The 22995-nt window shown below is 53.0% G+C and overlaps 1 protein-coding gene and 1 pseudogene across 2 annotated transcripts in view; both read left to right on the forward strand.

Annotated features, from left to right (window-relative positions):
• Positions 1–22995, forward strand: part of ANKRD33B (ankyrin repeat domain 33B) — a 72384-nt gene that overhangs the window by 45745 nt on the left and 3644 nt on the right. For both annotated transcript variants that reach the window (XR_007127408.1, XM_047729630.1), the window contains exons 2-3: positions 1027–1156; positions 17176–17316. Coding sequence is in view for 1 of the 2 variants with exons in the window: in XM_047729630.1 (XP_047585586.1) it covers positions 1027–1156; positions 17176–17316 (271 nt within the window). In the remaining variant the exon portion in view is untranslated. The remainder of the gene's footprint in view (positions 1–1026; positions 1157–17175; positions 17317–22995) is intronic.
• Positions 12373–12472, forward strand: LOC125101439 (uncharacterized; annotated as a pseudogene).

The raw sequence follows: 22995 nt of genomic DNA on the forward strand, positions 1-22995 counted from the left end.
TTTCCGGGAGGACCCCCCTCTCAGTACCAACCCAGAAGCCCCCCGAGCCCCACTGTTCAGGGGTGTTTGTGAAGCTTTCGTTAAGTGGGTACGATTTGCTCTGAGCCTTCAGTCATTGGCTGTTGGTGATTGAACTCCGTCTGCAGCCCTGCTCCCCTCTCTGGAGGTGGGGTTGGGGGTTGGTGCAGAGAAGCGGCAAGATCTGACCTCCTGCCTGCGTGGCCGTCGGTCTCTCTAGAGACCGGCCTCCGTCCTGACGCTCCCAGCACCCTGCCCCCCGACCATGTGCGTCTTCTCATGAGCATGTAACAACTGCAGTTTCTAAGTGTTTTCAGAGCTGTGTGCCAGAAACTGGGGACAAAGACCAAATATTTCTTTTTAATGATACCATCCCTCCCAGCGGGTCTCCCCGTAACCAGACTGGTCTCGCACACTCCGTGTCCATCCCGCAGCTGGACTTGATGAGGGCACCTGACGACTGATTGCTCAAAACTCGGCCTGTCTCAGGGTTTGTGCTGTGGCCTCTGGGCTTCCGATGCCCCTTGACTTCCTCCTTCCAGCCTCCGGGCCTCCCAGGGGTGCCTCCCCGACGGCCCTCGCTCTGCCTCACCTCCTGCTCATCTTCATCTACTGTCCCCTTCCCAGGGAGCCCCCGCTGCGCACTCTATTGGAGACTGAGCCACGTGTCCCCCTCACTCTCAGCCTCTCTTCCCCTCGTGTCCTTTCTCACACGCTCTGTCGTCACTCTGGTGGCTCTCTAGTTTGCTCTGTCCTCCCGTTAGAAGGCGCACCGTACAGGGCAGGGATCTCGGTTTCCGGACATTTCCAGGCATCGTGCCCTCTCTCGTGGGCAGCCCTCTGAGAACCCTGGAGAGTGAACAAGTGCCTGGCTTGTTAAACCGCCAACCAGAACCGGGCCCCGGGGTTCTCTGTGTCCCACCGCGGGGGGACAGTGTGTGCACGCGGGGTCTTTGGTGGTGATGCTCGGGCTCTGGCCCTCTGACCCGCTTCCCTCTTCACTTCTAGACTGGCCTTATTGTCGCCTGCTACCACGGCTTTGTGGATACTGTGGTGGTCTTAGCCGAGTGCCCCCACGTTGATGTCAACTGGCAGGACAGCGAGGGGAACACGGCCCTAATCACAGCCGCACAGGCAGGTAAGACCCGGCTTTGCCTACCGGAGGCTGGGGGGCAGCTGCCAAGGGGCGGGGGGCGGGTGGGGGGCAGGCTTTGCCCTTGAACTCAGCTCGTGAAATTAACGTAAGGACGGGACTTGATCAGCTCTTTATTCTACTGCTAGGCGGCGCAGGAAAGGGCTGGTCAGGACAGGGATGCGTTCTCCTTGTGCCTTGGGGACGATGCCGTTTGTGCAGAGCTCACTGTTGGGCACGTGTCGCCCTGATAACTCCCCAGCATCTTTGAAGGTGAAGCTGCCGCAGAAACCCAGGCTCGTCATCCCTTCCCCTAGAGCATCGCGCCTACCCAGTGCTTGGAGATGGGGAGCGGAGAGATGCTGGTGACCTCCCGCCCTCGCCGGTGATAGTGACTAGATCCCATAGACAGGTTGTAAGTGATGGTTACTGGATCTGCTAGACATATTTACAAGGTAACCTTCCACTTGCCCATGGATGTAAAAAAAAGCCGGGAGCTGCTTGTCTGGAGTGTATCAGTGTAACGAGGCGGGATTGCACTGTTTGGGAGAGAGCGTCCCCCGAAGCGTCCTTCAGCCCAGGTTTGTCACAGCGAGACGTGGAACTTCTGCCGTCACTGCCGAGCACCTGGTGGCTGTCCTCCTCTAGAACTGTCCTCGGACTTTTTTGGAGACAAGCCTGTGCTCGTCCCTCTGGACCACACGTCGCTTGTCCTTGGGGTGTTAAGTGGGTTTGTCACTTGACCACCTCGGAAATTCTTGGCTTGCAAGATCAGTCGGTTTGATGAGTCAGGCTCTCAGCTGCAAAGACGCTGCTTCCCGCCGAGTCGGGAAGAAGAGGTGTTTGCTTACTGACGGAATGTAGGGCGCCGTGCGATGGCGTGGGGAGCCGGGCCTTGGACTCCAGGCTGGGAAGCTGGAGAAGATGCCCCCGACTGCACCGCACATTGATTCTGGCGAGAGCGTGTTTGCTGCCACCAGCAGAGAGAGGCCTCTCTGTCCCACTGGGCATCACGAGCTCCTGGGTCAGAGCCGGCACGGGGGTGACTCTGACCCGGGGAGCCCAGCAAAGCAAGCATCTGGCAGCTTCACTCCCTGTAATGTCAACAGGGAGTGGTCTGTACAACTGCTTTTTAGTCAAGCTGGGGGAGGCGGGGGACCCTCCCAAATTAGGGGGGGACTAGGCTGTGCCAACACGTATCTGCCTCATTGGGTCTTAGGGTGCAAAGCTTTGCCTCCGTGGGGGTACTCCAGGCTTCGAAAGCTGAGATCCATGATGTCCTGAAGTGCACGAGGGGGAGAGGAAAGCGGGGGGCATTCAGTGATCCTGGGCTCCCCGTTCACCGCCTCCCACTGGCCCAGGAACTGGGGATGCCCACATGAAGGGCAGCCCTGCCCTCCAGGGATTCCCCAGCGCCTAGGCCTCTGATGGAGCTCTGATGGAGGGGGCCCCTGGGGCCGTGGGCATGAACGCCCCGGCTGGCCTGCTGGTTGAGGGCAGGGGTCATGGAAGGGGGGAACCACAGGAGTCAGAGGGAGGCTGCTGCAGCCGGGGCAGCCAAGTGCACGGGGCGAAGAGGGAGCCGGGCCCCTCTTGGGCCGTGTGGTGGGAGGCTTGCATGTGACTTGGAGGGATGGTAGGCGGCTCCAAGAGGAGGCAGGGAACAGATCGTCAAGGGTTTAGATGCAACATGAGAGAATGCCTTTGAGTGCCGTGAGGCTGGGTGTGGGTGACAGCGGCTGGATAGCCCTTGGGGACCCAGGAGCCGTTTTCATGGCAGAGAGGAAGCAGGAACTGCTTGGCCAAGAAAGTGGTGTGATGTGGGGGGCGACAGGAGGGTGACCTCTGGGCTGACTTCTAGCGACTGGATGGGGCATGACGAATTCCCGAGGGACGTATGCACAGTGATCGTGGAGGAGTGCCGGCTCCGTTGGCGCTCAGGGCTTCGAGATGTGGGGCGTCTAAGAGGCCTCGGTGGCAGGTGGGGGGTGTGGAGCTCCAGGCTCCCATGTCCGCTGGGGTGCAGAGCGGAGGGCTCAGGGGGTCGCTGGAGAGCGGGGCCCGTGGCACCGGCTAGACATAAACACCAGGACAATGTGCAGGAAACGAGATTTCCTTTCTTACGGATTTGCCAGAACTCTGTGTGCCTTAAGGGTGTTGGCTGTGGTTTAATGCCCACGAGAGAACCTTCTGAAATCTTGCCCATTTGAAATAACAGGATTAGCGACTTGTCCTTTGCCTTATCCCCCCATTGAGTGTTTCAGGGGAAGCCCGAGTCCAGCCTCCTTTTGTATCTTTGTTGAGGCCCTGATATTTGCCGAAACTTGGAAATATCTCTCACCTCATCCTTGGTATTGAAAATAACGCTGCCTCCCCTCCGGCCCCAATGGTCGTGTCTCAGCTCCTTCTCTCTGCATTTGTTCTGACTTACATTCGGTGTATTTTTAGGAAATCTCAGTTCATCTCTTGTGAAACACTGTCTGCCTTGTTTTGTTCGTTCTTCCTGAGACTCCCTCTGAGACCCAGAGTAAGTCGCCCGGTCCTCACACCGCACCGTCTCTCTCATTTCCCCCATCCCTTTACTCTAAGATCTGGGCAGATTCTGCACATGATATCATTAACGTGTTTCTGTGCCACTCAGCGGATTACCTTTACTTTATTCTTCTCGAGCATCCCTGGGGTCAGTGCGTTCGGGTTTATGTAAAAAAAGTCCCACATACTGGGGGTATTGTACAACAGAAATCTGTTTCTCATGGTTCTGAAGGCTGGGAGTCCAAGGTCAAGGTGCCATGCAGGGCATTTGGTTCCTGGTGAGAGTCCACCTCCCGTGCACGGGGCCCCTCCTTGCTGTGTCCTCCCGTGGTGGAGAGAGAGAGAGTGTGTGAGGTCTCTGGTGTCTCCTTTGATAAGGACGCCTGTCCTCTTGAACCAGGGCTCCTGGACCCTAGTGATCATCTTTAACCTTTGTCACCTCCCCAAAGGCCCTGTCTCCAAACACAGTCAGGGCTCAACAGAGGAACTGGCAGGGATCCAGAGATTCATTCCTAATACTCGTCCTTCTGCGGGGGCTGTGATTTTCTGGAATTGACGTACTTTAAGTCACAGCTGACATAGCTCCTCTCGGGGTCAGAGAGAGGCCCCGCAGAGGGAGAAGCAGCAGGTGCCTTCTGGGTCCAGGGCCCTGGGGCCAGCGGTGCAGAGGGAGAAGCTCGGGGCTGAGGGCAGCCCAGCAGCTTCTCCCATCCCTGCTCGGTCCCTGTGGTTGTGTGGGAGACTGTAGCGTGGTCAGACCATTAGGATCACCGTGGCTGGCATGTGTGTCATTCTCTGGGCCCCACACGTCGGGGTGTTGCGGGGAAGTGTCCAGGCTGTGACCCCGGCTGGGTCGTGTGGGACGGTGGCTGCTCCGGTCACTTTCTCTACTTGGCACTGCTGCTGGTCTGTTATTATAAAATGTAATACACAATGTTCTGAAGAAAACCACATTAGCAATCAGAGTTAAACAGAAAGCCGGTCAAGTTCAGGGTGAAAATCACTTAGCTCCTCGGCCCCAGGGCCTTCCGGTTCTGTTGTCTGGTGGTGACAGTTGTGAATTTGATGGGTACGGGGAGTCTCTTCCCTCTTCAAAAAATGTGTATTATTATAATGTATTTTCTTTTCTTGTTTTTAACTTCTCTTTCTCCTGGGGTCCAGATCCTTAGCTTGGTTGCTGATTGGCTCAAGCCGTGGCTGCGTCTGGCTAGGTCCTGGGTGCACCCTTTTCCCTGGCAGTCGCCCGCTCCCTGCACCTGGGCTCTGACCCCTGGGACGCCCACCCCAGGCCTGCTGTAGAACTGAATTGTTAAGGGGAGATGGGTGGGGAGGAGTAAGGTGTTTTGTTTTTGTTTTTGTTTTTTTTTTGCTACGTTGAAGAAATCTGATTAAAAAGCACTTCCTTGTTTGTCTTAATTGCTTCAATGGGAGGAAGTGATTTTTTCCCTAATTTGTTCCTTTTTTTTTTTTTTTAAGAGTTTATTTATTTGACAGAGAGAGAGATCACAAGTAGGCAGAGAGGCAGGCAGAGAGAGAGGAAGGGAAGCAGGTTTCCCCGCTGAGCAGAGAGCCCAATGTGGGGCTCGATCCCAGGACCCTGGGATCATGACCTGAGCCGGAGGCAGAGTCTTTAACCCACTGAGCCACCCAGGTGCCCCTAATTTGTTTCTGAAGGTGGTGACAGGACCTCCCAGGGCTGGTCCCTCACTGTGAGCACCAGCATCAGCTGGGGGTGGCTAATCTGTGTTTTGATGCAGATTTGGTTCAAACAGGGATTGTCCAGCTCTGCCCGCCGCCCCGTCCCCCCTCCCCCCCGCCCCGTCCCCCCTCCCCCCAGTTTCAGATTGAACGGGTCTAGGGAGGGGCCTGGGAACGCGCATCTCTACAAGCTCTGGCCCATGCCCCCAGCGATGCCCATCCCGCTGGTCTGGGGATCCCGCTTTGAGAAGTGGAGCCTGGGAGGATCTCATACCAGTGGGGTGGCTGGGGACGGCTCTTCGTGGGTACCCAAGGCTGGGGAAGTCGCGCAGCCCTTGAGATGTCCATGGGACATGGAGCCATCAGGAAAGTGAGAAGGAAGACTCGCTGAGGATCTGTCCGCGCTGCTCCCCGCTGTGGAGGAAAGAGGCTCTTTGGGCTATAGCTGAGAGATGGTCGTGTCCCATTTTTTAAAAAAGATTTTGTTTATTTGACAGGGAGAGACATAGCGAGGGAGGGAACATAAGCAGAGGGAGTGGGAGAGGGAGAACCAGGCTTTCCACTGAGTGAGCTGGGAGCCCGATGCGGGGCTCGATCCCAGGACCCTAGGATCATGACCTGAGCCAAAGGTAGACGCCCAGCGACTGAGCCACCAGGCGCCCAGGTTGTGTCCCATTTTAATCCAACTCCATAACCAGTTTTATTTACCGAATGGCTTCTAAATTCCAAAAGCTGTCTGGGGATGTGTGCTCACGGTAAGAAAAAGCGCCGCAGAAGTAATTCTTTTGAGAAAAAGGTCGTGATCTCCTCTCCCACATTCTCCATCTCACAAACTGCCCCCACCCCCGCCACCGACACTCCCAGACCTCTCTCCCTGTCAGACACACACGTGTGCACCTGTGCTTTTTATTTACCCGCACGTGGGTGGTTCTGTAAAGATTTTGACCTTAGGAGATCTGTTCACACCCCCGGGGGACGGAAGACTTACCCTGTTCTTCCTGCGGCACGTTCCGGGGTGTGCTTGTGTGCTCGCGGCCGCGTCCCCTATGTCCCATAGCGGCGAGGCGGTTTGGTAAACCGCGACTCATCCGTTCTGTGCAAAATCCTCCTTGAAAACAAATATTTACCGCGCGGTTACTTCCTATCCGAGGGCACCGCGGTGAGCCGAAGCCCACGGATTCCAGCCTCCCCAACGTGGAGAGCGGTGCGTTCTGGGTTTCCAAATTAGCCTGTTAGGGATGGTGCTGTCGCGAAGTCATTTGTGTCTGGGGGTGCCAGACACCCCCAGACACCTGAGTGTCCTTAGTCCTTAGTGTCAGGTCCCTTAGTGCACCCGAGACTCTAAGCCCGCAGCCGGTGGGGCGGGTTCTGGGCAGGGAGGCAGGGGTGAGTACCCCCCATCTCTCCCTGTGCCCCAGCCCCTACTGAGCCGCAGCAGAGACCCGAGGGCCGAGAACGGGCAGGGGCTGTGTGTCGAGGCCCACCTCGGGGCCTGAGAACAAGGGAAGAGAAGGAAAGAGAAGCAGTGCACGGAGAGGTTCTTAGCACTCCGTTGCTGCATCAAAGGACGTGCATGTTTACGTAGCCACTGCCAAGGGGCCTTTAGCAAATCCCATACCCATTTAACTTCCCACCAGTTCCCAGGGGTATCCTTGCCGACCCTGGAAAAGACCGATTCGAGTGTTTGCCAATCCCTGAGTGACGGTTTGCTGTTGCGTTTCCCCGATTGTCACTGGAGCCAGGATCTGCGTTTCCGGGTGCAGTCACTGAACACCCAGAGAAACGGGGCTCCGGCAATGAAGAAACTGCCTTCTTTCGCAACGGGGGTCGCTTCAGTGAGTGGCTCCCTAGAGCCCTATGAGGGCCAGCCTCTCAGAAGGGCTGGTGACCTTTCCCTCCTGATGACGAGACCCTGCAGCTTGGCTCCAGGAGGCAGGAGCAGACCCCGTCTCTGTGTCCTGTTCTCTGGGGCAGGAAGACGTTTCCAGAAGCCTCCAGCAGAGTTTCGCTTGTATCTCACTGCCAAGGGCTGTGTCACACGCCCCGTGCCAAAACACTTCTCTGGTAAGGGTGACAGAATGACCCCGAATGACTTGGTCTATCGATGCTGGTCCCGGCAGGATCTGTGTGGTTCAGGAAAACTCTAGAGCAGCTGTATGTTTATGTCACTTGGTACTGTAATCTCTCTGAGCGCCCAGAAGTTGGGGTCCTGGCTCTCTACGGCACTCACTCAGCATTTTTTTTTTTTTAAAGATTTAACCTATTTATTTGACAGAGGTCACAAGTAGGCAGAGAGGCAGGCAGAGAGAGAGGGGGAAGCAGGCTCCCTGATAAGCAGAGAGACCAATGCGGGGCTTGATCCCAGGACCTCGAGATCATGACCTGAGCCGAAGGCAGAGGCTCAACCCACTGAGCCACCCAGGTGCCCCTCACTCAGCATTTGGGAGCGCACATGAGGGCACGAATGCCTTGATCGGCCTGGTGGGTGTTCTCGAAAAAGTCTAGCCTCCTCAGACACTTGATGCATGCATAATAAACGTCCAGCTGAATCTGTATTAGGCTGTTACGATGGAGAGGATGTAGGAATATACATCCTCCGATAGCCCCTGCGGCTCAGCTAGCCCGCGGTTTCAGCTTCTGCCTCACCTTCCCCAACACGAGAAAAATACACGGTGAGATAACCACGGAAACGAAAGGCTCAGGGACGGAGTTCTGTGTTTACTTCTCCGCGTCCTTCCTCTTTAGCAGAGCGGCGGGAGTCAGGCAAGTGAGGGTCAACAGGCGATCTTTCTAAACTGTGATAAGATCGGGTTGGTCGGGTATAAGTAACCTTTGGTGCATCCTTGAAACTTCTTACTCCTTGAACTTATTTGTACGGCTCTGACGGAAATGCACGGAGACCGGCCTGGGTTACGTGTGCTGTGCGCTGCAGGGGACAGGGGGACAGTGAGGTTCTCAGGGGGTGGGGGTGTTTTGAGAAGGTTGGGGGGCTGTGCCTCAGGCTCTCTGTGCATGGCCTGGTTCATGAACCAGATTTAGGAAGGTCCCCCTTCAGGGGAGAAGGTACCACTTGGCCCAAAGCCAGGAATGAATGCCTTTTAGAAAAGATTTCAGGGGCGCCTGGGTGGCTCAGTGGGTTAAGCCTCTGCCTTCGGCTCAGGCCATGATCCCAGGGTCCTGAGATCGAGCCCCGCATCGGGCTCTCTGCTCTGCAGGGAGCCTGCTTCCTCCTCTTTCTCTCTGCCTGCCTTTCTGCCTACTTGTGATCTCTGTCAAATAAATAAATAAAATCTTTGAAAAAAAATAAAAAAGATTTCATTCATTTATTTATTTAGAGAGCATGGGTTGGGGGGGCACAGAGGGGGGAGAGAGAAGAGACTCTCAAGCAGACCCCTGCTGAGTGACGAGCTGGACAAGGGGCTGGATCTCCCCACCTTGAGATCACGTCCTGAGCCAAAATCAGGACTTGGACGCTTAACCAGCCGAGCCACCCCTGCGCCCCTAAATGCCTCGTTATTTTTATTCTTTTTGGGGTCACCTCATATGATCATGATGCTAGTCTGACCTCATTCTGATTCTTTTCTTCTTAGCTTTTTGGAGTGTTTTCCTTTTTCTTGGTTTCTAGTGTTTCCATTAAGAAAGTAGAGCTTGGCAAGTCTGTGGAGTTTCCTAGCATTGCCAGGCCTTTTCCTGTAAACTCCAGTTTTCTGAACCCTTCTCACTGGCCATCGCAGTGCCCCTCCCCGCAGCGGCTCACCCTGCTGTTCAGTCTGACACATGCCTGCTGCCACCCTGCCCCCAGACCTGTCTGTACCACCCTCCCGCTCCCCTATCCGTATCCACTCCCTCCCAACCTCCACCCTTGGAGAGAATTTTTACTCCTGCCGCTTTGGTCTGATGGTCTATGTGACATTTCCAAAGTCAATGGTTCCCTCTACTGGCCGGGCTTGGAAAAGTACATTCCAAGTACCTAGAGTCAAACCAGTCAAATCTTTAGGCAACTCAAATTCTGTAACATTTCCCCATTTTTAGAGGAACATGAGTTTATTGTCTGTTTGCTTCCCTTGAATAAAGGAGTAAATAAGATTCTTAACCCAAGGCTGATAGTCAATAAAATACTGAGTGAATTAACAATTAGTACTTGTGATGTCCATGTAATTCTTAGGTAATGTGAGTGATAACTTGGTAATTAACAACCTTTTTGATAAGTGAATTTTTTTCCAAGGTAGTAGTAATCCTTGCATCTTATCATTTACCAAATATGGACTTGCTGAGTTTGGAGTCAGCTGGAAGTTTTGAATGTATGAGCATGGTCATAAGGGTTGTAGAGGTGATGGGGATCCATAGCCACAGGGGAATGTGGACCTGGGATATCATAGTTCAGGTGCCTAATCCAAGTTTGGGAGACCAAGAAAGAGCTTCCATTGCAAGAGATAGCTCATCAAGTAGCTGAGTAACAAAAGAGAAACAAGTTTATAGACATGTATACCTGTGTATGCACGGGAGCTACCCAGGGAAAAGTGAGTAACTCAAAGAAGTGACTTAGAACTCCAGCTCACATGGGATCTTCAGCAAAGAACAAATATGGGGAGAATTTACAGGACAGAAGAAAGTAGTTTTAGGCTTCCAGAGATGGCATTCTTTGGGAAAGATAACTAATGTTAGATAAAGACTGGAAGGTTTGTTGTATAGATTTCTCTGGTGCCACTTCTAGGCTGACGAGATCTCAGTTACCCTAGTGATTAACTTCTGTCCTTTCTGGTACAGAGGGAAGGAGGGACTTCTTCAGAAATTTATGTCTTGCTTTTAGGCAGATGGGGGAGTCTAGGGAGCCTTTCTTGTGTCTACCTTCAGATCAGAATAATCCTGTGTCAAAGTAGCATATTGCTAGTGGTTTCTTCTACTACCTTTCCGTGAGTAGGGCCAGATTAAAAGGAGCTAGCTTGTTAAAGAGTCGGGACTTCATCTAAGAAGTAGAAACCATAAAGTGTTTAAAGTGGTAGTTGTCTTGATCAGAAGAGTTTCTTCTTGGAGTTATCAAGTTGGTAGTTTAGAGAAGTGATGGGAGGGGAGAAATGGGACCAGGGAGGACAGTTAGGGGAGGGGCTGTAGCCAGGTGGGGGAATGGTGGCCCAGATCAGGCAGTAGATATGGGGATGGAGAAACAAGGATAGACTGCAAGACATTTAAGAGATGGAGTTTGGCAGAATTGCATGACAGTTAGAATGGGAAAAAGTGAGGGCGAGCTGAAGACAGAGCCTAGCTTTCTGGCTTGGACACCTATGCCATTGGTGATGTTCATCACTAAAAAAGAAACATGACAGAGAGGAGCAGGTTCAGAAGAAATATGTTTTGGGTTTGATTTGTTTGTGACACACTCCAGATGAAGTATCTATTAGACAGATATTTAGGTAAGAAAGTCAGGAAGAGAGACAGAGCTGAAGAGTTTCAGGGTGATAATGGATCCAGGAGAGTGGATAGGTCACGGAGGAAGAGTGTAGGGGTAAGAGGAAGGTTAGTCATGCGTCCGAGACACAGCAGCATTTCAGGAAGAAGAGAAAAAAGGAAAGGAAATTGAGAAGGAGAGAGGAAAATCAGAAGGGTGAACTCAGGATATCCATGAAGAGAGAGTGTTCCAGAAAGGATTGGATGGACAAGGGATAAACACTGGAGAGGACAAATTATGAGGAAAACTGACCCATAGCTGTAGGGGTTCCTTAAAATATGGTCATTGGGGACTGATGGAAAGCAGCTTCAGGAGGATTTGGGGAGTGTAAGTAGCAAGAGTGAGAGCAGGTGGCTCTGGAAGTTGAACTGAGAAGTCAGATGACTGAGGGTCAGGGCTGGAGTTGAGAGACAGGTCCACAGGATTATTATTGGTCATTGCAATGGACTGGATGTTTATGTTCCTTCCAGACTTGTGTTAAATCCTGACCCCAAGATGATGGTATTAGGAGATGGGCTTTTGGGAGGTGATTAGGTCGTGATGGTGGAGCCCTCAGGAACAGAATTAGTGCTCTTACAAAAGAGACTCCAGAAAGTTCCCTCCCCTATTCTGCCCTGTGGGGACAAAAGAAGAAGAAGAGCAGTCTGTAAATCAGGAACCAGACCCTGGATCTATGTGCATCTTGATCTTGGACTCCGCAGCCTCCAGAACTGTGAGAAAGAGATGTTGTTTAAGCCACCTAGCCTATGGTAGCTTGTTAGAGCAGCCTAATTATACATAATTTCTTTTTTTTTTTTAAGATGGGAGACCCTTGCACATGTGTACCCAGTTAGGTATTGCTGCATAACAAGAAATCCCAAACCCTCGTTGAAAATATGTTTCTTGTTCATGCATCATTGAATGGGCTGGGGATGGGATAATCTAGGCAGCTTTTGCTCACATACCTGTGAGTGAGCTGGACCCTGCTGTAGGGTGTCCTTGTGTACTTCAGCTGGGGCAGCTCTGCTCCACACACTTCTCGTCCTCTTCCTGGGACTATCAGCCTCTCCTGGGCATGTTCTCATGAAGGTAGCTAGACTCCCTCTCACACTCCTTTTGGAGTCTTAGCCAAGTAACTGTATTTCAAGCTTCTGCTTGCATCATGCCTTTGAATGTCCCATTGGCCAACGTGACAAAGGGGAAGGTGAAAAATTGGGGCCATCACTGTAGTCTAATGGGAATGGATTTGCAAGAAGGGAGAGGTCGGAGAAAAGAAGAGGTCATCGGTAGCACCAATGTTCCACGGAAGTGGGTGGAGAGTGTTTACAAAGTACTGGAAATGGGGGAGAGATTGGCATCTTTAAATAGAAGAACCACCCTTCCTTTTTCTTAGGGAGGGAAGGGGGAGAGGCTGCTTGTGGATTGGGGGAAGTTTGTGAGGTGCTGAGGGAAAGTTGGGGGGGGTTCCCTTACCGTGGTTTCTGTTCTCTCTTGGAGGTAGAAGGTGCGTCATCTCCTGTGAGTGGGGTTGGCTGTGGGTAGGGGATTTAAGGGGGGGAAAGTTTGTGCTCACTTCGGCAGCCCTCCGCTAACATCGGACGATACAGAGATTAGCCTGATCCCTGGGCAAGGATGACACGCAAATTCATGAATGACGTTCCATGTTTAAAAAAAGAAAAGAAAAGTAGTGGGAAGGTTAAAAATTTTCCACGTGGGGCTTGGGGGATAGTCAGCTGGGAAACGGAAATGTAGGTGGACCGTGTGGAGGGGCCAGGCAAGCTTTCCCTCGTGGACCCCGTGGTGTCACGGATTCCCACCCTCATATAGTCACTCGGCAAGCATGTCATTGGCCCACCACATCGGACCCGGAAACCTTTCGTGCAGGCCATACCAGAAGTCATCTTGGGCTTTTTAGTTGCTAATGGCTCGGCCAAACAAGTCCTGTCCTTCCCTCTTTAGGAGCCCTCAAAGTCGGCCGTACCTCTCCACCCGCCTACCTGGCCTCCTGGGGCTCATTGGTGCCCACCACTGAGGAAGCCTTGGGCGCAGTGGGGAGAGAATCTGCACCCAGCTGCCCACCCAGAATCATTGTCCCACCTTGTGTTCTTGTCGAGGGGCCCCACCCTAGATTCCCCCCTTTTTTTATTTTTAAAATTTCAAAATTTTTAAATTTTTTTGAAGATTTTATTTATTTGAGAGAGATAGAGAGAGTGAGCACAAGCAGGGTGGGGTGCAGAGGCAGAGGGAGAGGCAGACTTCTCCCCAGGGAGAAGCCCACGCGGGGCTTAATCCCAGGACCCTGGGACCGTGACCTGAGCCGAAGCTAGACCCTTACCCAACTGGCCACCCAGGCACCGCATAGTTTCCCCTGTTTTAAATGAACACTTTTGGTTTTAGAATAGTTAGACTCACAGAAGAGCTGCAGAAAGGGTACAGAGAGTCATATGCCTGCACCCGGTGTCCCTGTCATTGGGATCTTATAGTAGCGAGATACGTTTGGCACAATGGTGAACCAGGATTGATGCTCTGTTATCATTCACTCAAGCCCATTCTTCACCCAGACTTCCTCATCTTTCCTGTAATGCCCTTCTTCTGTTCCAGGATCCCGGGGGGGGGGGGGGCTGTATTACATTTAGCTGTCACGTCAGGCTCCTCTTGGCTGTGACGGTTTCTCACACTTTCCTTGTTTTTATGACCTTGACGTTGTGGGGAGTACTGGTCAAGGAGTTGGTGGAATGTCCCTTAGTTTGGGTGTGCCTTGTGTCTGCTCATGATTAGACTAGAGTTACAAGTCAGGGGAGCGGGGAGGACCGCGGAGGAAAGTGACATTCTCATCACATCTTATCAAGGGTACCATTTAAAAAAAAAACACAAAAAACGCAGTGGCACTTGCTAAAGATGGAAAGGCAGACTTCAGGACCACTGGGATAGGCCGGGGGACCACGCAGCGGGATTTTGCAGTTTGGGAGAGATGTTGGCTCAACTCCGAATACAGCTCAGGCAAGTGGGACTGTATAGCCAAGGAGCAAGGTGGGGGGTCAACGGGTGGAAAATGACTCGGGGGTAAGGGAAGTTGTGGCTACACTGAGCTAATGGGGCTCTTGCTGAAGGCAGGCCAGGGTGAGCGGTCAGCCCCCCCCCCCCCGGGGGGATGTGGAGGATGAGGACCGTGACCAGATCTGGAGGGTGTGGCTCTGGCCGAACTGAGCAGAGATCTCGCTAAAGCTGGATTTTCCTGGAAGTTCACAGCTGGGCCTGGAAGATTCAGGAGGCCGGCCGAGGTCTTTGTAGGTAGAGCCGTGGCCATGACTCATCACCGCTGGTGTTCCCCGGGTCACCTGGTTGAGGTCGTGTTTGTCGGGTGTCTCCACTGTCTCCCCACCCCACCCCCCCCTCCCCGCTAGCTGTAGTGGGTCTCTGGGAGGAAGCCACAAGGCGCAGCCCACTAGTTACGGACTGGGTTGTTGCATTCCAGCTCCTTGAGAGTGTGCTATCTCCATGAACCATGCGGGATTTTTCTGCGAGGCACTTGCCACACACCCCGTCCCCTGTAAGTCTCACCGCGGTGATGCTGATATTACCTCCCAGTTCCAGAAGTGGAAACAGACACTTGGTGAAGTTGACTTGCCTTCCCAGGGTTAACCAGATTTTTTTTTTTTAAGATTTTATTTATTTATTTGAGAGAGCACAAGTGAATGAGAGAGAGCACAAGCTGGGGGAGGGGTGGAGGGAGAGGGAGGAGCAGACTCCCCACTGAGCAGGGAGCCCGATGCGGGACTTGATCCCAGGACTCTGGGATCATGACCTGAGCTCAAGGCAGATGTTTAACCAGCTGAGCCACCCAGGTGCCCCAAGCTGCCCAGATTTTAAGTGACAGGCTGGGACTTGAACTTGGGTATTCTCACACTCAGGTCTTCTCAGTCCTAAGCTGTGTCTACACAGGTTTTCAGTCACGCCACTGAAGCTCACTCATCCTGAATTCACTTCACCCCTGGGTCACTTTTGTTCTTCCCTTACACAGGCTCATGGGGGGCATTTTGGGGAGTCTCTGTGGTGAGCCCTCCCTTTGAAAGGCTTTGTCAGAGGACTTCAGGAACCAAATCCCATCCCAGAAGGTTGGATTGGGCTCAAGCTAGATTTCAGTGTGGTACATGTTCTGGTTCTGTTATGTGAGGAAGCCCATGTTAGTCTGTCTGTCTGTCTGTCTGCCTCTTTTATTTCTCTATCATCTATCTGCCTTACTAAAAGAAGGAAAGCTCCCCTTGGTTAGTTGTCATGGTTTTGAAGAAGTGTTCAAAGAGAAACAGCGGCAGATTAAAAATGTTGGGTTTGAGCAAAAGTCGATTCAAATCAGGCAGCATCGCATCTAGCAGATAGAAAGCACCCACCCCCCGCCCTCCAGGAGTTGTACAGAGTAAGAGGAGGAAGGGGAAGGCGGGAGGAAGGGAGGGAGGAAGAACGAGGAAGCTGTGCAGAGCAGAGAAGTGGGTTGGTCATTGCAAGTTCACTTTCCTTGAGGGGACGGCAGGGGTCTGTCAGGGAGAGGGTCAGGATCAGGAGCACTGACCGGCTGATTGCTGATGGATGGGTTGAAACCTCCGTCTCTGGGGGATCCAAAACTTTTATTAAGTCTCGGTTCTGTTCCTGGAGGCTTAGCCTAAGCGACTCCATTTTGGACCCGTTGTCCTGTTTTCAGCAGAAGAGAGGTTACTCTCTGCATGTCCTTGGAAGCATCTTGTCCACCCCTGATTTCATTGCACAAGGCCACCTGTGTGACAGAGGTGTCTGCTGTCCTGAGAAAGCCGGTGGGGAGGCGGGACGGATTCCGTGGGCCACGGAAAGCTCGTGCCTGTAGTCAGCGAGGTGGCCACGTGTTGGTTTTTCTGACTCAGTGTCAGCAGCAGAACAGTTCTGTGCAATGGGCTCTTTGCTCTGTGGCTTTTCAGTTTTCCCTCTCCCTGCCTGTTCCAAGCGTTAGACCTCAACGGTGCAGAGGACGTCCTGCTGCAAATTACGACGGACTCGCTTGCACGTTTGAAAAGAAATGGCTCCGAATTGCAGTTCGTTTCGCTTTAAATCTGACAGGTGCTGCAGAGCGTTTAGCTGGGTGACGAGCCTAACTGAGATCAAAGGATACCGCCCCCCCCCCCCCCCCCCCCCCCCCCCCCCCGCAGACAGCTGGCATCTTCCCCACCCTGGCAGCTTGGATGACTGCGGAGGGCCCAGTGACTGCCCGAGTCCCCAAGAGCCAGCTACGGGTCAGAATGCATGAGTCCCGTCCCGGAGGGTCGCACCCATGGGTGCGGCTTCTGTCCAGAGAGGTCCGGTTAGTCAGGGTTTCGCTCTCGGAAGGCTTCATGGTTCACCTTTTAATTTTTACAGCGAGGTCAGGAGATGGGCTGAGGTCCATGGTAAGCAGGTGACGGTGGTTCTAGAAGGGTCCGCGCCCCGATTTTGGTTGAGTCCCCTGGGGAAGGGGTCTCACGGCTCTGGCATCAGGATGGCCCGGAGGCCTCTGGGGTGGGGGGGTGCAGCTCATTTCATGACAGAGAGCACTGGAGTGTCCGTGAGGCCCCAGCCTGCAGCCTGACTGGGGGGTTCCCCAGGAACATGTGTGCACCGGGAAGAACAGGGTGGGGGGCATTTCAGAGGGCTGGATCCCCAGCGTGTAAGGAAGGAGACTGGGCACCCAGCCCCTCCCCCGGGCCGGGACGGGGACGCCTGGGACTGCTCACGCTCGCCAGGGCCTGTTACCTGGGGCCAGCAGGGGTGAGGGTGGGGATGGCAGCTCCGAGGAGGGCAGGGCCCGGTGGGTCGGGGTAGCAACATCCCCCACGTTCCTGCCTCCTGCCCGCGAGTGTGTGTGTGACAGAGACAGACAGACACATCCGAGTGGTAACGGCGGATGACAGCATGAATTCGCGTATCCCCGTGCTGTGATGACGACCTTCTCCGAGGGAGCGCTGAGAAATGGCTTCGAGGTTCATTTTCAGTTGTGCCTCTGCTCGCCCTGGCACCTCCTGCTGGGAGCTGACAGCCCACAGCCTCCAGGACCTGTCTGTCCCCTGATCAGCCAGTGTGGCTGCAGGATCGCTCTGCTCCCGCCTGGCGTCCCCACCCTCCGCTGGCTCCCCACGGTCCCTCCTTACCAGTCGGAAGAACAGCTGAGCTCCCGGGCGCGGGGCGGGGTGGGCGGGGGCAGAGAACCGGAACAAACCGGTGTTGCCCTGTGTCTTGCTGTTTCCCGGAGAATTATTTCCCGCGGCTGAGGGGCCGCCCCGCCCGGCCGCGCAGGTGGCCTGGTCCCGGACGTCCGCGCATGGCACCCTTGGCGGACTGTGCCAGTAAACGTTTGTGACTCTCTTCGCAGGGCACGCCACTGTCACCAACTACTTGCTGAACTATTTTCCTGGCCTCGATCTTGAGAGGAGGAACGCGTTCGGGTTCACGGCCCTGATGAAAGCCGCCATGCAGGGCCGGACGGAGTGCATCCGAGCCCTGATGCTAGCAGGTTTGTACCCGCCCACCCTGGGGGGCGTCCCAAGGGTCTCAGGAAGTGCTGATCTTGCTTCCTTGGAGATCGTGGACTGAGATGAATCAGTTCCGTAGGGACGAAGCCTAGTGGATGCAACACAGAATAGTGTCTTTGAGGGTGTGGCTGTAACCAGCTGAGGAAACCGATGGAAAGGAAGGCAAACCCTTGGGGGTGCAGTGGGAGGGAGGTCACAGTACTGGTCACTCTGTAGGAAACCCCTCCTTGCTCCCTGATTGGCTTTTCCCTCAGCCCTAGCTTCCTCCTGCCTATATTTGTTCTTAGAAATGTGTGTTCAGGCTTTGGCTCCCAGTGCGGGCATGTCCTGCTGAGGGTGGGCCCAGGGCTGGTGGGGTGGACCCAGTAGCCATCCTACATCCCCACTTGCTGGTAGTTGGAATCACATGCTGATGTGTGTGACATGTCAGTGACATGTCACTGAGTGGAAAGTTTTTAGGTGGTAGCTTTGGGTCAGCGGGCACCCCCCCTTGCCCTTTGTGACCTGGTCGTCCTGGAGGGAGTGCTTCCTTCTCCAAGTCCCCCGCTCCCCATCGTGCAGTGAAAGTCACGACTTCCCTCCCACCCCCCAGGATGAGGTGTGACCCTGCTTTAGACGAGTTGCTGCTACTTATTTTTAGAGGAAACTTTTATTTGGGATGAATTTAAGATGTATGGAAAGTGACAGAAATAGCACAGAGTCCTGCTCAACCCTCACTTGTCACTGTTACCAAACCTCGGGCTTTACTCAGATTTCGCCCACGCATCCATTGCTGTCCCCCTTCCGTGCCGGGATCCCATCCAGGCTCCCACCTGGAATTGTCCTGTATCCCCTGTGTCCTGTGGCCAGGGACAGTGGCCCTGTCTCCCCTCGTCGCTCCTGACCTGACTGACCGTCTCCATACTGGCTCGTATCCAGTGTCCCCAGCCTGTCTGGCATTTTCCTGGTGATCACACTGGGGGGCTTGGCTTTCTTTTCTCCCACTTCCATCTAAGTGCTCTAGGAAATGACGACAGGCTTCAAAGAAGAAAACTTGCACGGAAATAAAAAAGAGCATAATTAGATTTAATCCCATTGATGTGCTTTTGACTCTGACAGTTTTCATTTTTTAAAGGCAAGATACTGGTTTCGGCCACATTGAGCCCTTGCCTGTCCTATAGTAACAAGAGGTGGTTCTTCCTAATTAAATGGTGTTCGTGATGCTTTTGTGTTTGGAGGAAGCTTCATCTGCATTTACTACTTCTGGAGCTAGTTATAATTGAGTTATATGATTGTATATGTATATTATATATATTATATTGATTATAACCATGATTGATCAATTGATTTTTTAATGTTTTAGGTTTTTATTTAAATTCTACTTAGTTAACATGTAGTGTAATATTAGTCCCAGGAGTAGAACGTAGTGATTTAAAACTTACCACAGCCAGCACTCATCACACCGAGTGCCCTCCTGAATGCCCATCCCCCAACTAGCCCATCCCCCCCCACCTCCCTCCAGCAGCCTCAGTGTGTTCTCTATGGTTAAGAGTCTCTTATAGTTTACCTTCCTCTCAGGTATTTTCTTTTCCTAGTAATTTACTTTTTTTTTTTTTTAGGTTTTGTTTATTTACTTGAGAGAGAGAGAGAGAGAGATAGAGCGTGCACAAGTGTGGGGGTGGGGGAAAGAGGAGAGGCAGAGGGAGAAGCAGGCTCCCCGCTGAGCAGAGAGCCCGATGCAGGGCTCGATCCCAGGACCCCAGGATCATGACCTGAGCTGAAGGCAGACACTTCACCGACTGAACCACCCAGGCTCCCTGAAATTTACTTTTTTAACCAAGAATTTATGGTGTCAGTCATATCACTGCATTTTTCCTGATGAGTTCATGTGAACTTTGGACAAACCCTTTTGTTTTTAGGTCAGTTGCCTTCCCATGACTGTGGAAACTGCTCGGGTTTTGCTGTCGCTCTGCTGCTTTCCTGGGTCTGGTGGAGGTTCGGGCATCTGCTAAGCACTGACAGGGCTGAGGAAGCATACTTGGGGTCTTGAAGCTGGGCCCGTGTCAGGACAGTGCACCCAGTGCCAGCCTTGTTTTCTTCCCCCTCGGTTACGGATAATGAATTTGACCTTGGGTTTTATGTACTACTCTCCCTCTCCTGTTCCCTCCTTCCGAGCCCTGCCCTACCACATCAAAATCTAGAACAATCCACAGGCATTCAGACCCTGGTGCAGCCATCCTTGAACTGTCCATTGTCAGAGCAGAGTGGTCAGGAAAACTAACTTGGAAGCCAGGACCGCCGGTGTCATAGTCCAGCCCCTTTCACCTATCCCCTCTGTACTGGAGCCAGTCACCTAATGCGAGGGACCTCAGTTTCCCCTTCTGTGAAGTGCAGCAGGTGCCGGTGGCTGCTGCGGGAGGGCTTGATGGGGACGGAAAACCCCCCCTTCACAGCACTGGGGCGCACGCAGGCCTTTGGTCTGCGCCGGTTGTCATTATTGTTTCCGGGGGATTTGTGCGCTCAGTAATTATTTGTTACATGACTGAAAAACAGTGGTATGGTTTTTCCCCTTGGCAGGCAGCCTCGGGATAAAACACTTAAACTTTCCTGCTGAGGGCGATACGCTATTGCTCGGGGTTTCTGAACGTCGGCACTGTTGACATCTGTCTGGTGCTGGGAACTTCTTGGTGGCGGGGGGGCTGTCCTGGGAATTGCAGGATGCTCGGCAGTCCTGGTGGTGACAACCAAACATGTCTCCAGACGCTACCAAGTGCCCCCTGGGGTGAGGGAGGGTGGGGGCGAAGTCCCCTCCTGTTGAGAACCACTGATGTGACTAATTGGGAAAGGATAGAAAACATAAAAAGAGCATCTTTTCCCTCTTTCAAGCGTTTCCTCCTTCCAGTTTTGCCTATATTCCTCTTAAAGGAAAAATCTTCTTGGGGAGTTTTTGAGTGGCCCTCTAAGATTGTGGTCGTTTAACTTCTAGAGATATAAATTTCCTGCTCTTGCTAAGGTGGCCGATGCTTCCTTTCCCCAGGAAAACACAGGACGTTTTTCTTTTACAGTAGATGTGCATGTTTGTTTTATTTTTTTATTTTTTATTTTTTTAAAGATTTATTTATTTATTTGACAGAGATCACAAGTAGGCAGAGAGGCAGACAGAGGGAGAGAGAGAGAGAGGAGGAAGCAGGCTCCCTGCTGAGCAGAAAACCCGATGTAGGGCTTGATTCCAGGACCCCGGGACCATGACCCAAGCCGAAGGCAGAGGCTTTAACCCACTGAGCCACCCAGGTGCCCCTGCATGTATGTTTTAAAAGAAAAAACCAAAACCTGTGTGATCGAAGTCCCTCCTGGCTTGGGTGGACAGACAGCATGAAGGATCCTTGTTGGGATATTTAAAAAATTGGCACAAGTATTTTTAAGTCTTGTTACTTACATTTAATATATCAGCATTTAGAAAAACTGAAACCTTTAAAGATACAAATGCCAGAGTATTTCTTTGGGTTGACGTTTCAACAGTGTGCGTTTGTGTGCGGCTGGGGAGGGTTCCGTGAGAGCTGATCACAGAAGGGCACCCTGTGGTCATTCCAGAAGCAGAAGGCACAAGCAGGGTTGTGTGTGAGCGGTCAGGGTAGAGGGGTGTAGCCCATCCTCATGTTTTCAAGTGCAAGCGTCGCTCTGTACTGGGGAGTATTTCTGTCCCTGAGTTGGATTTCCAAGTTGCAACTTCATTACGTTCGGTAAGACCCGTTTCTGTTGAGAAATGATGAATGACTGAATTGGGCGCCCCCGCAACTGTTTAGATTTTCCAGTCGTTCCTAACATCCAGACACGTATCATCATCTTATCTTACCTTGTCAGGCAGAACGAAATAACATTAGAATGATCAAAACGTTAGATTTTCCTAAAAACGTAACCAGGTTCTGAAAAGCTGATTTATGGGCTCTTTGGTTTTTGGTTTCCCGAGGAATAATGTCAGCCCTGCTGATAAGCATCGCAAGTGGGGCTGCAGGTTCTTGTTAATTCCGTGGAATACTAATGCCCCCGAGTGACAGGTCTATTTAAATAAGTGGCTCTGAGAAGGCGTAATGAGGCCGTGATTTTCTCTGAAGGGAAGCAGAGCTCCGTGGAGGTTGGCTGGCGCCAGACTCGCTTAAGGGAACCGGCTTTTATCCTGAAGTGTGTGATTGCCGCGGCGTTTGGGAAGCAGACACAGGCAGACAAGATGCTCGCCTCTGCCCGCGATTCCGGGCAACAAGGCAGCCCTCCGGGAGGTGTCGGGGCCTGTTTAACGAGGGAGAGGCAGTCCCGTTGTTGGCCCCACGGTCGTTCCAGTCCCGACTGTGTGCTTCTGGAAAGCCAGGTGATTGGATATCACCGCAGAGGTTTCTTTCTGTTGATCAGGAAAACATGGACTTCCTGTGACCTGAGAATTTGCCGAGTTGGGATAGTCTCCAGTGATCATGCAGTGAAAAGGCTAAGAGTCAGGCGTTCTGTGTCCCCGAGGCCGGTGTCTTCGCTTGGGCATTTCGCTGGCCTGAAAGCAAACCTTGACACGAGGGCGTGGGGGCAGGTAGTTTTTCTGGAAGGTGAGCCAGGAAGCCGCGTGAAGGAGAGGGAAGGGGGTCCCTCAGGCAGCCGGGGTCGGCCCTGCTGACACCCTCCACAAGACCAAGTACAGGGTATCTTGGAAATGCCTTTGAGGGTGGGGCAGGCTGGAAGCAGGTGTTCTGTCCTTCCCGCCCTCTAGATCGGGTCTCTTTCCTGAGACCCTGAATCCTGATTCATTTCCTCAGTTATACCCCAAGTCCCCAAGACACAGGCCGGGCTGGCACAGGAGACCCGCAGGGACTGGTCCACAGGGTGACCAGAAAGGCCTCTTGGTGGAAGGGGGGCCAGAGCTGGCTTCGAAGGGTAGAGAACATGGGGGCTGGCAGAGAAACAGGAAAGGAAGGGACACGGCTCTGCCTGCCTACCGCTGGTCCCACAACTCAGCCGAGACTCTCAGGGGACGCCTCTGAGCGGGAATGATGGAAACTAGCTTGTTTTTCTTTAGCACCGTTGGAAAGCCTTCTGCTTCCCATCACAGACGTCCTGACTTGACAGTGGCTGAAAGAAAACAAGCATGTGTTTCTCACCTCACCAGAAGCCTTGCGGTGGGCAGTCACGGAGCTGCCCTGAACTCCGTGAGGACATCACAGAGCTAGGTTCCTTTTTCTGTCCACCCAGCTCCCCCCTCTATCCCCCCCGCCGCGGCTTGGTCACCAGAAGTCCAGGCTTCAGACAGGAAGCAGCACCACCAACCGCACGGTCATTTTTATCAGCGTTCAAAAGCCTTCTCTTTGGGGCTCACTGACCAGCTGTAAGGGAGGTGAAGGAAAAGGGGAACGGGATTGCGGTTACAGGGTTAGACCGGTAATTCTCAGCTGGGGGTGTGTGTTGCCCCCTGCCCCTCCCACCCCCCACGAACATTTGGTAATCTCTAGGGACATTTGGGCCTGTCACAACTGTGGAATCCCACTGGCATCTACTGGGTAGGACAGGGGCTGCCGTCAGAAGTCTTACCAAGGTACAGGAGAACCCCCACACCACAGATCCGTCCCCAAGCATCAGTAGTCCCGAGGTGGGAAAACCCTGGGTTATAGCAGTCACGGTGTGTCGCCTAGAGCTGAGTATGTTGC

Source organism: Lutra lutra, chromosome 5 (assembly GCF_902655055.1).
Source record: "Lutra lutra chromosome 5, mLutLut1.2, whole genome shotgun sequence".
NCBI classification, from domain to species: domain Eukaryota; kingdom Metazoa; phylum Chordata; class Mammalia; order Carnivora; family Mustelidae; genus Lutra; species Lutra lutra.